The following is a 17500-nucleotide window of genomic DNA, read 5'->3' as shown; positions in this document are numbered from 1 at the left end:
GCGATGCTTTTTCCGCCACGGAAACGTACAGGATGTTTTTTTTTTCACACGTTTCTGTCGTGTGTGGAAGATCCCAGGAGATCAGCAGGTTCTGAAATGCTCTAACCGGCCCATCTGAGAGGTTTTCATCATGAAGCTCTTGTCCTGTATCGGGATGATTTTATACACTTTGCTGCAGCCACCTGATTGGCTGTGCGTATGAACGGGTGCACAGGTGTCTATTAAAGCGGACGTTCGGCGTACATCTATATCTATATCCGTCGTATCTTTATCTATAGGCAGACAGAAGGTTCTTAACAAAGTTCCTTCTGAAGTATCTTCTTCCTTTGTAAAAGGATTACGACAGAAATTCTAATCAAATCTTAAGCATGTTACTTTAAGTGAGCTGCCACAGGAAACGATCGGATGTCTTCCTTTACTTTAGCACTCAACCGTACTTAGTGTAGAACAGGAATTCTCTACCTGCGTCTCCATAACATTACAGCCGGCTAATTACGTTTGCTTAGAACATTTACGAGCAAATTCGCTGTGGTACATGTAACGCAAAAAAGTAAGTACATTATGTCTTTAAAAAAGAGAAACGCTTTGGGACTCCCTTACTGAAACCTTAGAACATGTAATGTTTCAAACACACACACACACACACACACACACACACACACACACACACACACACACACACACACACACCTAAATGATATGATGCGGCTGCTACTCACATCTCTGTGTAACACACCGGTGCTCGCAGCTCTGTCTCTGGCCTCGTGTCTGAGCTGAGTGATGGTCTGTGTTGAGCTCTGTAACTGAACACACAACCATTCTGCACTTCATTTAAAATACTGAAATGGTATTAAATTTGTGGCAAAAGTATTGAGATGAAATAAAAAAACAGCTCAAATATTAAACAGCTATACATCCAGATTTGCTGTTCATTCATTCATCATTCATTCATCTTCTACCGCTTATCCGAACTTCTCGGGTCACGGGAAGCCTGTGCCTATCTCAGGTGTCATCGGGCATCGAGGCAGGATACACCCTGGACGGAGTGCCAACCCATCACAGGGCACACACACACTCTCATTCACTCACACACACACACACTACGGACAATTTCCCAGAGATGCCAATCAACCTACCATGCATGTCTTTGGACCGGGGGAGGAAACCGGAGTACCCGGAGGAAACCCCCGAGGCACGGGGAGAACATCCAAACTCCACACACACAAGGTGGAGGCGGGAATCGAATCCCCGACCCTGGAGGTGTGAGGCGAACGTGCTAAGCTCTAAGCCACCGTGCCCCCACCCCCTTTTGATGTTTAAATATGTGTAAATAATCGCTCTTCTTGTGCACAAGCTGAACCGAGAAATACTTTTTAATAGATCATAAACACCTCCTGCGTGAGCTCCTTGACCCTGGTTTCAAGATGGACGAGCTGCTGAAGCTGCCTGAGTTTGTCCTGGTCCTTCAGGGATATCTCCTTATGGAGCTCTGTGATCGTGTCCTGGAGATCCTGTATCTGAGCTTCACGTTCCTCCACCTGCCAAGGAGTGGAGATCATCATCATCATCATCATCATCATCATCATCATCATCATCTTCATGAGTGCTGTATGCAGCGTATGGAAATTTAAGACCACAAAATGTGATATTTGACCCCCACAATGTGTTGAAGTCTGCGTTCTGATTGGTGAAGAGATCCTTCATATTCTATAAAGTCACTGGATTATACAGTAATAATGCGCTGATTTCTTGAGGAGACTCCAGCGTCAGCATCATGAGAACGTCTACGCTGGAACGAAAGGGACATTGAGGGAACGACAGTGGGTGGGTGGGTGGTCCTGCGGGCGAGCGGGCAGGCGAGCGAGCGAGCGAGTGTTTCTGTAAACGTAAGCTGTGACCCAACAGTTAAGGTTTAGATTACAGATATGAAGGTCAGCGGTTCAAGTCCCTTCTTAAGCTGTGATATGTAAAGAAAAATGAATGAATGCATACGGTATCTAACGAATAAAGGCTTCTTCGTCTTTATCCAAATTTTTTGTCCCTTAGAACCTTAGAACATGTAATGTTTCAAACACACACACACACACACACACACACACTAGCACTTAGCAGGTAATAATAATATGGCGATACACCCGAGACCGAGATGACACACTTGCGGTAGACGTTACATACGTGTGGACATGCTGAGAAACGGACAAATCGGGTCAATCCATCCTCTATAGCAAATCTGGCCTCTGTGACCAATTAGAGTCAACTGGTCACGGTGGAAAAGTGAGCGAAGTCAATCTCACAGCACACCTCTCTTAAAGCTACACGGAAAAAATCGTTAGGTTGTCAAACCGAACCGAACAAACCAGCATTTTCTAAACGAAGCTGCTACTTCAAATAATTCAAAACCTCGTGCTCACTGACGATAACGTGACAGATAAAAACAACGGTAAAGATCTCATGGCATCTTCCATATAAACAATTATTGTTTTTTTAAGCAATGATGCTTGCGTGATGACATCGATACGACATGATCTCTGTTCAGAATCAGGTATGGTGTAGAAAAGGATTATTTTTTACTAGTGGAGCATCTTCGCTGGCAAACCTTTTAAAGGCGAGTCAACAGATAGGGTGCCAATACTTTTAAAGGCGAGTGGATACGAGCGTGTGATGTTGTCAGAATATACATACTGTACATACATACAGTTGTCCTCGGTGTGTCGAGCATTTTGATACGTCACACGTGTACGTTGCGAAAACTTTGCAATTCTGTTCATATCGGGGGTCGACGTGCACGTGACGTCACGTGACCTCGCCAGGACACCCGTGACAAAGTCGTCCTCGTTGTGGTGAGCATTTTAAAATGTCACGTCACATGATTTTACACGGACTTCTACGACTGTTATCTCAGACTCTAGGACCGTTCCTTCCGTACGGATCCTCAGTTTAACACACGCACGTAACCTCAGATAGAAAACAATCGAAACCCTTTAAAGCTCATAGAAGAGTTCATTATTTATATATATATTTATATATGTATATAAAATTGGTAGTGGAACGCACGTGATTTACATTTTAATTAAGACGTATTATCTGCCCTTTTAGAGTCACGTCATGTGCTTACAAAATCAATTCCCTCTAAAAGCTTAATTGAACTTCCATTTTAATGAAAGTTCTGGTGCCGATAACAGAACCCTGTACATTACAGCATAATGAACCGAGCTGCAAATGTCAGTCATTTTCTAATCATATTTTAATGTCAAGATCTAATCATCTTTGGATTAACTTTATCATACCTGCAACAGATGCTTAGCTGTTGGGTTTGTAGCTTAATAATCTAATAATAATAATAATAATAATAATAATAATAATAATAATAATAATAATAATAATAATAATAAAACAAATAATATAAATACATAATAATAATAATAATAATAATAATAATAATAATAATAATAACAACAATAATAATAATTACAAAAAATAATAAAACAACACTAGCAATAATAATAATAATAATAATAATCAAATAAAACAAATAATATAAATAATAATAATAATAATAATAATAATAATAATAACAACAACAATAATAATTACAAAAAAATAATAAAACAATACTAGCAATAATAATAATAATAATAATAATAATAATCTAAAAATAATAAAAATAAATAATAAAAAAATAATAATAATCAAATAAAACAAAAAGTGAAAATATTGATAATAATAATATTAATAATAATAATAATAATAATAATAATAATAATAATAATAATAATAATAATAATAATAATAATAGAAATAATCAAACAATACTAGCAATAATAATAATAATAATAATAATAATAATAATCAAATAAAACAAATAATAAAAATAAATAATAATAATAATAATGATGATAATAATAATAATAATAATAATAATAATAATAAAATAATAATCGCAACAACAATAAAAAAATAATAATCAAACAATACTAGCAATAATAGTAATAATAGTAATAATAGTAATAATAATAATAATAATAATTCAATACTAATACTAATACTAATACTAATAATAAAAGGTTTGATTAGACACTCAAACAAACAGAAATAAATATGTCTAATGGTGCTGCTTTATTTCTTCATGTGCTTTAAAATATTTGTGTTCAGTCAAATATAAGACAGAAAAAAGACCTCAGTGTCCCAACAAACTGTTGATTTCTCCATCAGTGTCTCCGTTTCCCCATTTTTCTAGCCCAGTTTGGTTGCCTGGTGGAGACCATTGTGGAATTGCTGGAGTCTATTTTGATCTATACACACAGTTTCAGTCTCTCAGATTCACCCAACTCAGTAAAATACTTAGCTTAAAATACAATGATGCAACAAACGCCATGAAAGGAGGAAAGAAGGAGGGAAAAAAACACGGATCTACAGCCACGAGAGTGTGACGAGAGTCTGAGGTATTTTGGACTGGAGCTCAATTTCAGCATCATGCAACAATCAGGGTTCAAATCCACAGCCTACAGCGGACAATGTGTGTGTGTGTGTGTGTGTGTGTGTGTGTGTGTGTGTGTGTGTGTGTGTGTGTGTGTGTGTGTGTGTGTGTGTGTATGCTGCTGGGAGAACAAAGAGAACAGAGGGGCTGAGTAAAGGCCAGGCCTTGGAGCATCCTCTCCCAGGTGCTTTCAACACACACACAACCAGTGCGAAGCTTTAAACCGCCGCCACCCCGCCCTCGGTCAGGGGCCGGCTTTCAACCCCTCTGTTTGTTCACTTTGACTGCAGGATGAAGGTAAGTCTGCACTCCCACTCTAGCACTGCAACACCTTTATATCATCACTTATCAAATACGAATACAGAATTTCACACCAAAGAGAGAATTTTTAATGAAAAAAAAAAAAAGCAAACTTTAAACTGATTCTTCTTTATCTATGATGATGTAATATATCCCTGAGATGTAGGTGAATGTTTGGTATCCATAGTAATGGTGGGTAAAGATGGTGGGTTGGAGTTTAATCCAACACTGAAAATAAGATGGAAATGTAACGGAAAATGTAATGATACCGATCAAGTTTACAGCGCGTGACAATTATCAGCACATTCTTCCCATTTCTGACATAACTCATGGTGTGGAATCGTTTTTAATCCTATAAAGTTTTATAAGACGATCTGAGAACAGAGAGTGAAGAATCTGAGACCAGTCCTCAGGGTTTGCTTTGTGGTTCATGCTGCTATCAGCGAGGGGTTGAAACTCATAATTCCTGACCTCCGACCTGGTAAAAAATTCCTAAGGAGAAATCGTACTCCAACGTCCTCAAGAAACGTGAAATGAAAATCACTGCTTACGGCACTAGCGGTAGTTAAAGGTGGGGTCTCCGATTTTTGAGACAAACAATATAAAAACAAAACAAACGTGTAGCCAATGAGCAGAAAGGGGCGGGGCTTGTCGATATGGGCGGAGAGAGTGTTCGGTGCGCATGTGTGTCATTAGCAGAAAGCGGTTTTAACGTCGACATGGAGGATAAAAACAAAGAAAGAAAGAGAAGAAAGACTTACGATAAGGACAAGAAGTAGGACGTGTTAATATAGGATCAGCTTTCCAGCGCTGGAGAGAACTGAAGGAGCAGGAAGTTGGCCACATATTCACAGGTTGGAGTTTCCCGAGTCAATAACTCCTGAGCTAAACGCTGTTACTACACAAATAACACCTCTTTTCTATCGTAGTAATGTAGAGAGGCAGCTACAACCGCGTTTTGTGTAGTAACAGCGTTTAGCTCAGGAGTTATCGACTCGGGAAACTCCCACCTGTGAACATGTGGCCGACTTTACTTAAGACGCCGAGGCTCTTTTTTCCTTCTCGATAGGTGAGTAACGTTGGTTTTGCTTTGTTACACAGAACTAATATATGCCTTTGTCCTTTACATCATTATGCTTGTGTGGCATTTTTGCTTGTTTGTTTATCTACAATCGTATTGTTCTTCCCTTCAGCTATGATAAAGACACGTTTCTTTCTGTTAGTCACCCGGGTTACGTATGTATGTGTGGGCGGAGCTATCGATACAGGGGTGGGACCCGTTTGGGTTAGGGGTGTGTTTGTTTTGGTGATTTCAAATGTCAACAATGGCTTTCAAACATCGGAGACTGCACCTTTAAAGTAAATCCTCTTCCAGAGCCTGATTTAGTGTTTAGTAGCAGATTTCCTGGAACGTTAAGGAGTCTGTGGAACCGTGTGGATTAACATGACAGAAGTGTTGACGAGACGAGAGGGAAAGCGTCCACGCTCTCTGGGTGGGAGAGACGGAATTCCTCTGTCGCTCGTGTATATAATAGAGGGCAGATAACGCTGTCAGGTGACCAAATTAAAACAATAATGTGAACGTCTAGTGAACGTAACGATTAATAAAATATTACATTACATTGTTAATAATAATGACTACCAATTTATCAATACGTGTTTATCGATTCTTGTCAACTGCATGCTAGAAAACATTTTTTTTACCCTACAGCAAAAACAAATAGTGCTGAATGTGCAGTCCATCAGCAGAACCCGGTCGCTCACGCCAACGCGCCAAGCTATTAGCCACTCGTCATTAGACCCGAGCCGACGCTACAGTACGTCCTCAGCTGGCTAGCAAACACTTGTCCACCTTCTCATTGGGAGCCTCTTTCATCTCTAACCTTTCTGGCCAAACAAACTCTCTTAAATTAACCGCTTCCTAAACGAGAGCCACATCGAGTAGGTCTGGGAACGTATGCAAATTCAACATGCCGTGCACTTTAAAGGAGAATAATAAAAACCCCTCGATGTACAGTACTTAACCAGAACGAGCCACAGACCGACAGGCCCTCGATGGCATATTGAGAAAAAGAGGCAAAAAAAAAAGAAAGAAAGAAAATAAGAAAGGAACACAATTGTGTGTATCTGAAAAAAATCAGGACACGTGGAATAAATGCAGCACATTTTCATCGGGTGATTTGGGTAAAAGGCTCTTTGTTATCTCCAGACGCAGAGAAAGGCCTCCTACTGACTTGATCTTTAGAGGCTTAGATCATGTCATTAGCATGCTAATTGCAACCTCATCCAAAGAGCTGAAAAGAAACGGGGGAAAAAAAGGAGAAAGAAACAGAAGACGGGTGGGGGTGGGGGGGGGGGGCTGCACACACGCCATAGACAACACGTGCAGAGATGTGCTTTGTTCTGCCCAGGCTATGGCACTTTTCCTAAACACCCCCCCCCACACACACACACACAAATAGGCTCGCGGATAAACAAAAGGCATTTACATTAAGGTTTACAGAATCTCGTCGTCCTCACACACACTCTAAAGTCAGCAGTGTGTGTGAAGCTGAATCGGAGGAAGTGTTCGGCACGAGAGCAGCTGCTCCGATTGTGTAGAGTCAAGGCCGGTTCCTCAGTTTCCCCTAAATGCTATTAGACATTACAGGTGAGCTTCCTAATGAACAAAACAGTAACCCAGCTGCTCTACAAGACCCGGCTCACAAAAAAAATCCAGTGCCATGCGACTCTTCATCGTGTTCATTAGCAATATGGCACACTTAAAGCACATCAAACAAATCCACTCAGCACAAACACACACACACACACACACACACACACACACACACACACACACACACACACACACACACACACACACACACACACACTCCGCACTAATGCAGCACCGATTCTATAACAGAATTAAAAACGGAACCGATCGGATTTAAAGGTACGAGACGATTGATTGAAGGTTAAATTGATGTAATTAAAATGAACATTATATATTCCAGTGTGACCCAACACTATAACACGTGGTACTGAGAGACAGGATGCAGTGCTTCAACTCAGCTGCTTTGGTTATTAACGGTAATCCGATAATCAGACTTTTATTTTGAAGGCATTCGGTTAAAGCGCAGAAAGCAGCAACGGATAAGATTTATCCGTCAAGACGTGGAGAAAATCCTGCAGAAAGTAAATTATCGGTTCACAATCTAGCCATTTTAAATGTCTACCAAAACTCTAAAGGTTACTCTGTTCCCAAAGCTAAACCCTTTATACCGGTACACCGGCCGAGACGGACGTACGGGACGTTTTCTCTCAGTATAAACAGTCGTCCCACGTCGTGTCTGTGAGTCTGATCTAAAATAAATCGTTCTTTCAGTGTGTTTTAGACGTGTGTTTTTCCCTCTGTTGATGATCTTACACTGAATTTTAGTGATGAAGAGAAACCTGAGCTGCTTTTTAGACGAACAAACACTCGGAGCTTCTCAGAGAGCAGAAATGGGTTTGATACCAACATTTACTCTGAACATACAAACATCTGTGTGGAAGAAAAAGAAGCGTTTTTGTTTTTCTGGATCTTCTCTATAAAAATATCACCTCTAGTGTTGTAGAGAAAAAACAGAAATAGTGATGAAACTCTACAAAGTCTTAAAGTCCTGAGTGTCTACTTTTATATGAACGTCACATTAACACCACTGTGGAGCGAGACGCGAGGAAGACGTTCGGTCATCGACATGGATGGACACGAGACAAACAGGAAGAAACTCTATTTTTGGCTTCTGGGTAAAAGAGATCAAACCGAATGTTAAATGAACAAGACTCTATAAACACACAGAACGACTTAACCAAAGGCTAATCTGAAGAGATGAACAAATGACGATCCAGAAGCAGTGTCAGAACCAGGAAGTAAAAAAAAAAAAAAAATACAATACGAGTGCACGTGGAGCCGGAAAATGGCGTTCTCCGGGAGGATGCGTGACGACGCTGACAATAAATACTGCTCCTCACCGCAGCACAACTCGATGGGCTTCAGTTCAAGGTCAATATAGTGAGACAAACCTGCTCTTTCTTTTCTTTTCCTTTTTTTTTTCAAGCTCTGCAGCACAGTATTGCTCAAGTTTGAATAATGATTTGTTCAGGAAAGACCAGCATGCTCAATGAAATTCTGAAACAAAAAACGACAAGTAAATACAACATTCTCTCCAGCGTACGGACGAAATTCAGCCGTGCTGTGAGACGCGTGATGTTCCACTGCTTCTGAAGCAGCTACGCGGTCAGACATCGGCATGTGCGAGACCGTTATCTACAAACGTGTCATCTCTCATTCACAGCGGTGCTCTTTAGGACGTGGCACAGGCTCCGGACTGCCTGCCGTGCTGCGAGAACCGGCCACACACAAATGCCAGAGGTCGTCCTTTTCCTTGGGTGAGAAATCAAAATGATAATGACTCACTATTAAAAATTCTATCTGAGACCTACACAGAGGCTATGTCAAAAGACTGCGACCTGGCGGGGGCTCTGGCATGAGGTTGTGGGGCTCCCTGATGCGCATAAAAGATGCAGGGGGGGGGGGGGGGTTGACGTTCGGGGGTCAGGGGTAGTTTGGAACATCAAAATGAAAATACACCCACCACCACACCATATCTGTTAATGCCTTGACATTGAGACGTAGGTTATTTGCTGCAAAAAGGCACTCTGCTTCTATGAGGTCATTCCGAATCAAGCCAACGGCCGCCGTTTTGGGAATTACCGATTACCCGCGTGTGTGTGTGTGTGTGTGTGTGTGTGGGAGGGTTGTTGAAAATAAAGGAAATAATCAAATAAATCCTCTAGTGGACTGTTAATGAATGTATGTGGCATGGGGACACTTCAAGAGACAATCAGGTGGTGGAGATTAGCTAAAATTGGGACAGCCGCACAGCCGACCTTTTAACAGCGCCGCGTTATCCGATAGCCGACGGCCGTTACCACTTTAGCGCTTCTCCCTGTTTAAATCCATTCCCAGCAAAGCTTTTTACACAGGCTTATTACGGCTCCTCTCCAGCCCGATTCACCCCGGCATTATTCAGAGGCGAGCTTATTCAGGAGGATAACCGACGCTCAGATGCTGGCCACTCAAAGCCAAAGCCGAATAATAAATTTTGGAAGCGTTTTAGCCGAGCCTCGATGGTCACGCTTTAGCTAAAGAGGCTTGGCGTTTCCAAGTTCCACGATAAGAGAGCTTTAAAGATCAGCAGGGGGTTCCTGATTTCCTTGGTTTATTAGGTGCGCGTAGTCAGAAAGGAAAACGACAACACGCTTCTTGACTTACTGTATAAAATCGTCACAATCTTGCTTTTTAGATCCTTTCATGCATTACTATCTGACAAAAGAATGTTTTATGAAGAAAGCCATAGAGGGAAAAAACAACACAACGCTGCTGACCATTCATTCATATGACCCAATGTGCTGCCTATCTACTTCCTCTCTCTCTCTCTCTCTCACACACACACACACACACACACACTTATTATGTATTTTCCAATTACACTGCTCTATAATCGTATTACACTTTTATATTAGGGATCTGATCCACTTAAGCATCAGAAACTCAGCACAGGTCTATCATGCCATGTGCTGACGTGTAATACAAAAAAACCTGCGTACATCATCCCAAGTTTCATTTCATTAGCTATTCTATGAATTTCCAATTAGGCCGAGGACAAAGAGGAGCTGAGCACTGGGGTCTTTTATCATCAGAGATGAGTAGCTGCTAGCTCAGGTATTCTAGACCTCTGGTCCAGAGTGATGGAGTGGGGTTGGTGGTAAAGAGGGAGGGGGGGGGGGGGGGTTAGGGGTTGATGAAGCAAAACCAGAGATTCAGTTTTACTGTTAGAGCTCCATTTGTTAACAAGGCTAAAGAAGCAGGAGATAATGAGGATAAACAGGATCCAAGCACTCATCTGTCTCCCAAAGCTCGACAGTCCCGACTAACCAGCTTCTGATTATTTATACCTTTCGGTCGAGGTGTAATTTTTTAAGCTGTTTTATGATTTTTTTTTTAAAGAAGCATACAGAATAAAAGCCTTTTATGCTCGTTCCCAGGGGTCCAGCACTCGTCTTCCCTTCTGAACTTATTAGCATCCTATCTCCTGCTGCCTTCTGGCCAGACTGCATTGCTGGCAACAATATCTCCTCTGGGCAGATATTTTTTATTGAAGCTGCCCACATGTGGGAAGAACTTTGCCAAATATTACAAAATGTGCTTGGGGGGAAACAAAACAAAAAAAAAAACAAAAAACGCTGACCTCACCTTTAACTTAGCACTGTTCATGAGCCACAGCATTAACGCAAACCAACAAACCGTAAGAATAAAAATGTATTTCACGCTAGGAGTCAAACTGAGCATGACTTCGATGACGTCCAATCACGTGGGTCCTGCTGAAAAGACAGATAAGCTGTGAAAAAAGCGAGCAAGGGATAGAGCTGGACAGAGAGAGAAAGGCAGAGAGAGAGAGAGAGAGAGAGAGAGAGAGAGAGAGAGAGATGCTCATCTGGAAGGAGACTGCAGTCCGGTTGGATGATATACAGCGATGGCCACGTGCGAGAGCTGTCCATTAGTTATGGGGTCCCAGTAATGCTCGGGCTCGAGTACATTATTTTCGAATGCATCAGTCAGCTTGGTGCAGCTCAGATAAATTCTAATGCCCCCGATCTGTAATGCATACTCTCTCACCGCTGCCATAATACGCTCTGGGTTAGGAGGGCAGGCCGAGGGGGGTGGGCGGGGGGCATAATTTATTTTTCACTGCGGCCAGTGTTCCTCCCATTAGCTTCAAACGCGAGATAAGTTATAGCTTTTAACGAGCACCTTTAGCTGCCCGAGCACGCCGTGCACAACGTGCCAAGTCCCGAGCGAGGAAACGGGGAGGGAGGGAAGAAAAAGAGAGAGAGAGAGAGAGAGAGATAGAGAGATGGAAAGCACAAATGATCCCAAAGAGTGCCTCCTGTGTGAAGCCTGGTATGAGAACAAATCGTGGACTACACTGGAGTCAGTGGACACTATTACACACCGACACTCGGCTACATAACGAGCTCCTCTTCAGCCTGCACGCTGAAACACGGTGCTGGTACATTGTAAGGAAAACCAGACCAGAAAAGCCCAGATGGTTCTGAAGAGCATGCACGAGATGTCATCTGAGGCCATGAGCAGTAACTCGCTCCTTGTACGAGATATAACCCAAGAGCTCCACCTTGACCAATCAGATGTTAGGAAGAACTTCCTGTCCTGATTCATCAATCTGCAACCATTACTTTTTTTGACAGTCTATAACAGAATTGTTATGATTGATGTCTATCCTGCAGCGCTTCAAGCTAACAATCGACAAAATCCCTTCGCTCCGATTCGCCCGGCTCTCCTCTGAGAGCCATAAAGGATTTTTGTCAGTGAGAAGTGTTGCTTTTGATCAAACCCCATTTTATTGATAAGTGACTAATTAGCTGTGCGCTTTTTACGAGCCGTTCGTTTTACCAGTCGCGGCTTTAAATCAGCGCAATCGATAGCCTCTTTAGCCGCCTACCGTCGTGTAGGACGATAGAGTCCAGACTCATAGCTGAGGGCATCTATCACACACTAATTAAGCCTTTCAGTTAAAAATACCATCGGCCTTAGCGCATTTTTTCCATTTCACATCAAGCTCCTCGTCTATTCTAAAGACATAAATCGAAAATTCGTTTTTTTTTATGTGTGTGAAAAACGCTCCTCGCCTTTAGCGGCTAACCGTACTAAATAGGATGAATTCTTGCGTGCTCGAGTTAGAGATTTATCCCTGGTGCATTGCATGTGTGCTCTGTGTTTTGTTTTTTTCCCTCGAAACTGCATGTAGAGGTTCAAGATAGCCTTGGGGCTAAATGCAGGATCATGAGTGAGCTGGGATTGAAAGTGATATAGTCTAATCCAGATAAATCATAAGAATGCCACTCTATAACCTCGACACTCCTGATTGCATAGCTGCTAGCTGGTGTGAGCTACTACACCTAAAGGCGTGACTGGTGCATGTCTAACTCATTCATTCATCTATTCATCTCCTACCGCTTATCCGAACTTCTCGGGTCACGGGGAGCCTGTGCCTATCTCAGGTGTCATCGGGCATCGAGGCAGGATACACCCTGGACGGAGTGCCAACCCATCACAGGGCACACACACACACACTCTGATTCACTCACACACTCACACACTACGGACAATTTTCCAGAGATGCCGATCAACCTACCATGCATGTCTTTGGACCGGGGGAGGAAACCGGAGTACCCGGAGGAAACCCCCGAGGCACGGGGAGAACATGCAAACTCCACACACACAAGGCGGAGGCCGGACTCGAACCCCCAACCCTGGAGGTGTGAGGCAGACATGCTAACCACTAGAGACTAGAGGGTTTAGAGACTGTGGAACTGTTGGCACTACATGCTGGAGTGTTTGTTGATTTAGTTTGTTAGTCTGGTTTCAGCAACCAAAAGGAACCAAATGAAACCTCGTCCCTGACTCTTTTGACGTCTACTCTGAATTCTAGTCTTTGCATCTAAACTATGTCTGAAATACGCTTTAAAATATATCACTATAAGACTATCTTAGACATCTGACCTTGCTGTGACCTTGGACCAGTTTGAAGCTAATCCAAAACTAAAGCAGTTCATTTTGTGGTTAATGACAATTCCATATAAATCCCCAAACATTCAACCATTCGATCTCGATGTATCGATCTGATAAGATGGACAGATCTTGTGGAACTATTACAGGAGGCACAAAAAAACATGCCATAAACCATAAACATGCGACATTTCGATTCACTTTCTGAGTCGAATCACTTGCTATGTTTGATTCGATTCCTGCAGTGAGTTGATTCAGGTTCCTTTCTCAGGCTCTTTGAAGTGAGCTTGATGTAGAATAATCACTGAGTTGGAGAACACAGCTTACAGGCTTCTACAAGCCAAATGCTTTCTCAGTGTCACTGATGAAACTTCAGGAATTCTCAGGATGTTGTTTGTCTACCTTACTGTAGTTCTCAGGGTTACTCTTCCTGTTGGGTGAATCAAGGAAGTTTCCTCAAACCGTGGGTTGTACTGAAGATCCGTGTATTTACAGACATACTTGTTTGTTAAATCTAAACACTGTCTATAATCATTTATAATCCCACTCTGTGTTTATAATCGTTTATAATCCCACTCTCAGTGTTTATAATCATTTATAATCCCACTCTCAGTGTTTATAATCATTTATAATCCCACTCTCAGTGTTTATAATCATTTATAATCCCACTCTCAGTGTTTATAATCATTTATAATCCCACTCTCTGGTGTTTATAATCATTTATAATCCCACTCTCTGTGTTTATAATCATTTATAATCTCACTCTATGGTGTTTATAATCATTTATAATCCCACGCTCTGGTGTTTATAATCATTTATAATCCCACTCTCTGGTGTTTATAATCATTTATAATCTCACTCTATGGTGTTTATAATCATTTATAATCCCACTCTCTGGTGTTTATAATCATTTATAATCCCACTCTCTGGTGTTTATAATCATTTATAATCCCACTCTCTGGTGTTTATAATCATTTATAATCCCACTCTCTGGTGTTTATAATCATTTATAATCCCACTCTCTGTGTTTATAATCATTTATAATCTCACTCTCTGGTGTTTATAATCATTTATAATCCCACTCTCTGATGTCACCAAGATGAGGATGAGGTTCCCTTCTGAGTCTAGTTCCTCTTAAGGTTTCTTCCTCATAACATCTGAAGGACTTTTTCCTTGCCACAGTCACCTCAGACAACAATAAGATGATGTTGTGTAGAGAACGGTAAAACCTCCATTGTTAAAAGTGCTATACGAATACATTTGTCTTTAAGCAGTACTGATTTACTCAATCTCTTCTTTTTAACTGCTTTGTCTAGTGTTCGTGACCTTCTTTTGTTTTTTTGATGCTTCCCTGCTTATAAAATGCAGCTTTCTAAAAGAGTCACTATTTATAACAGAGTATTTTACTTGTTTAATATTAAACAGACTTCAGTTCTGTATGCTGATGAATAATAAACTCAGTAGAATTTATTGAATTCTGTGTAAATTTCGTTTCTTTTGCAAACTAGTAAAAAAATAAATAAATAAAAAAAAGGTTCCACTGGTTTCAGATAAATAGAAAACTTACCTTAGATTTGTTGGCAGAAAAACTGCAAACAAACAAACAAACAAACAAATAAATAAATAAAAAACAAATAATAATAATAATAATAAAAAACAATTTTGAATAATAATAATAATAATAAAATAATAAATAAATAAATAAATAAATAATAAAAAAATATTTCGAATAAAATAAATAAATAAAATAAATAAATAAATAAATAATAAACAAATTATTTCGAATAAAATAAATAAAATAATAAAATAATAAATAAATAAATAATAAACAAATTATTTCGAATAAAATAAATAAATAAAATAATAAAATAATAAATAAATAAATAATAAACAAATTATTTCGAATAAAATAATAAATAAATAGAAAAAAAAATAAAGTTTCTGATTTATCTGTAATTCTGAGTCATTTGCTGTCTCTCAGTCGTCAGTGTCTATATTGAGATCTCAAATCTTCTCTTCTTCTTCATTCCTTTATATAAATCGTACTTATTTTCTTCTTCAGCTATTTGCTTTAGTGGTGAAAAGAGTTACAGAAAATTAGACACAATTTATTAAATTGAGCCCAATTTTTGTAAATGACACTGATTCTTGTCCTCCGTCGTTCTTTCTTCCGGAGCTGTTCCCGTGTTCATCTGTAGCGATGTCATGTGGTAATTACCTTCATTTTTGCTTCTTGCTCTGACAGGGAAAGTTTTCTGAGCTGCTGCAGCAAGTCGTCTTGACACGTCTCCATCTTCTGAGTGTGCTGCAAAGACAAAATAAGAAAAACAGATAGAGAGACAAGAGATTGGTAGGTAGAAGAGGAAAAAAGTCAAATATATTGGAGTAAAGTAAAGTATAGGAAAGTAATCATGTGGTGAGATGAAACCTGATCAGGAAGTTTGATTATATTCCTATAAAAGCATGTTTTAAAACTCATTGTGATTTTTTGCTGTAGTTTTTATCCCTTTACAGTTGCCCTGCTTACATCAGATACTTTCACCTTGTCATGATACACGTGCGTCGTACCGTAAGAAATTCCGAAGCAAAACGCCACCAAAAGTCCCTGTTTATGAGCTGTTACTATAGAAACGATAACGTATAAATACAAACCTATGAGCTACTGCTGAAATTATTCCACGCCTTTGCGACCGATCAGATTTAAGACCTGGACATCGCTGCGGTATAAACAGGATTTATCAGATGAATTTAATTAACACCTTGTAAAGACTTTGTGTATAAAATGAGCTCTCAGCATGTGTCCTCAGCATCTTTTTTTTCTAACCCTGCCTATAATATTTGTATAGTCTTTAAAGTCCAACAACATGCTGAATGAGCTTTCAGACTGAGAAAGAGAAAGTGAGTGAACGAGAGAGAGAGAGAGAGAGAGAGAGAGAGAGAGAGAGAGAGAGAGAGAGAGAGAGAAAGAGGCAGTAGCCCATCACTGTTCAGGCTTCAGGGATAAAGCACATGATAAGTGGACCAGCCCGGGACGAGTAAACAAATCAATCATGTGTGATAAGTGCTCGAGCTTTATCAGGGCTGGCCAAAGCGTTCCACGATGCCTCTCCGAGCCGAGCATGGAATACTAACTGACCGGCAATGCAGTGCAGCTCTCGTGGTGAGGCCAAAAAAAGAGAAGGAGCTTTAACTCGTCTTTCGCATGGCTGAGGTGAAGTTACACTGATGAAGTCTGGTGTATATATATATATATATATATATATATATATATATATATATATATATATATATATATATATATACGATTTAAATCGTAATTTTTCCTGTATATTTGTTTATATACACCTGAGAGATTCCAAGGGACCGTCTGCAAAGTGCAAAACCCGAAAAGCGGTCTGTAACTTCACTGTCATTCAATTCAAGTTTATTTGTATAGCGCTTTTTACAATAGACATCGTCTCAAAGCAGCTTTACAGAACATAAACACAGAGCAGAAGGTAAACATAAGGAATAATAAAAGAAATAACGAATAATAAAAGAAATAAGAATTAACAGAATAAAAATTCTAGATTATTATTAGTTGTATATAGTTCACAATGTGTATGTATTTATTGCCCTATGAGCAAGTCTGAGGTGACTCAGGCAGCAGTGGCAAGGAAAAACTGCCTTAAATTGGTAAAGGAAGAAACCTTGAGAGGAACCGGACTCGAGGGGGAACCCATCCTCATATGGGTGACACTGGGGGTGTGATTGTAATATACAGTCAGTTAAATGTTGTATTGGTGTGAGGTTCAAGGACTTCTGATCTCCTGAGTACCACAGAGTCTAACTGGAGATGTCTCAGGATTCTTAGAGTCGGCCTCGGCTCGGTGGACGTCCAAAGGCTTCGTCCCACAGAGGACATCCCACAATACCCTGTACTGTCACCAGCTCACACACCACTGATGTCCTGATAGTTATACTACAACACTTATTTGGGGGAAATTTTAAGTATTTTTGTATATTTTTTATGATTTTTCATATAAAACAGTATTACAGTAAAGTTATTGACTGTTTTTAAAGTATTCACTTTTCGGGTTTTGCACTTTGCAGACGGTCCCTTGGACCTC

General features: G+C 40.2%; 1 protein-coding gene across 1 annotated transcript in view; it reads right to left on the bottom strand.

The window, feature by feature from the left end:
- The window catches only part of LOC113663266 (trichohyalin), a 199365-nt gene that overhangs the window by 124506 nt on the left and 57359 nt on the right, over nucleotides 1–17500 (bottom strand). Inside the window, exons 5-7 of the mRNA XM_047810246.1 lie at nucleotides 15610–15696; nucleotides 1392–1538; nucleotides 720–803 (exon numbers count right to left, since the gene is read on the bottom strand). Of these exons, the coding sequence (XP_047666202.1) occupies nucleotides 720–803; nucleotides 1392–1538; nucleotides 15610–15684 (306 nt within the window). The 5' untranslated portion in view covers nucleotides 15685–15696. The remainder of the gene's footprint in view (nucleotides 1–719; nucleotides 804–1391; nucleotides 1539–15609; nucleotides 15697–17500) is intronic.

This window comes from Tachysurus fulvidraco, chromosome 2 (genome assembly GCF_022655615.1).
Source record: "Tachysurus fulvidraco isolate hzauxx_2018 chromosome 2, HZAU_PFXX_2.0, whole genome shotgun sequence".
NCBI classification, from domain to species: Eukaryota; Metazoa; Chordata; class Actinopteri; order Siluriformes; family Bagridae; genus Tachysurus; species Tachysurus fulvidraco.
The sequence above is the reverse complement of the archived record's forward strand: the minus strand, read 5'-3'. Positions and strand labels throughout refer to the sequence as shown.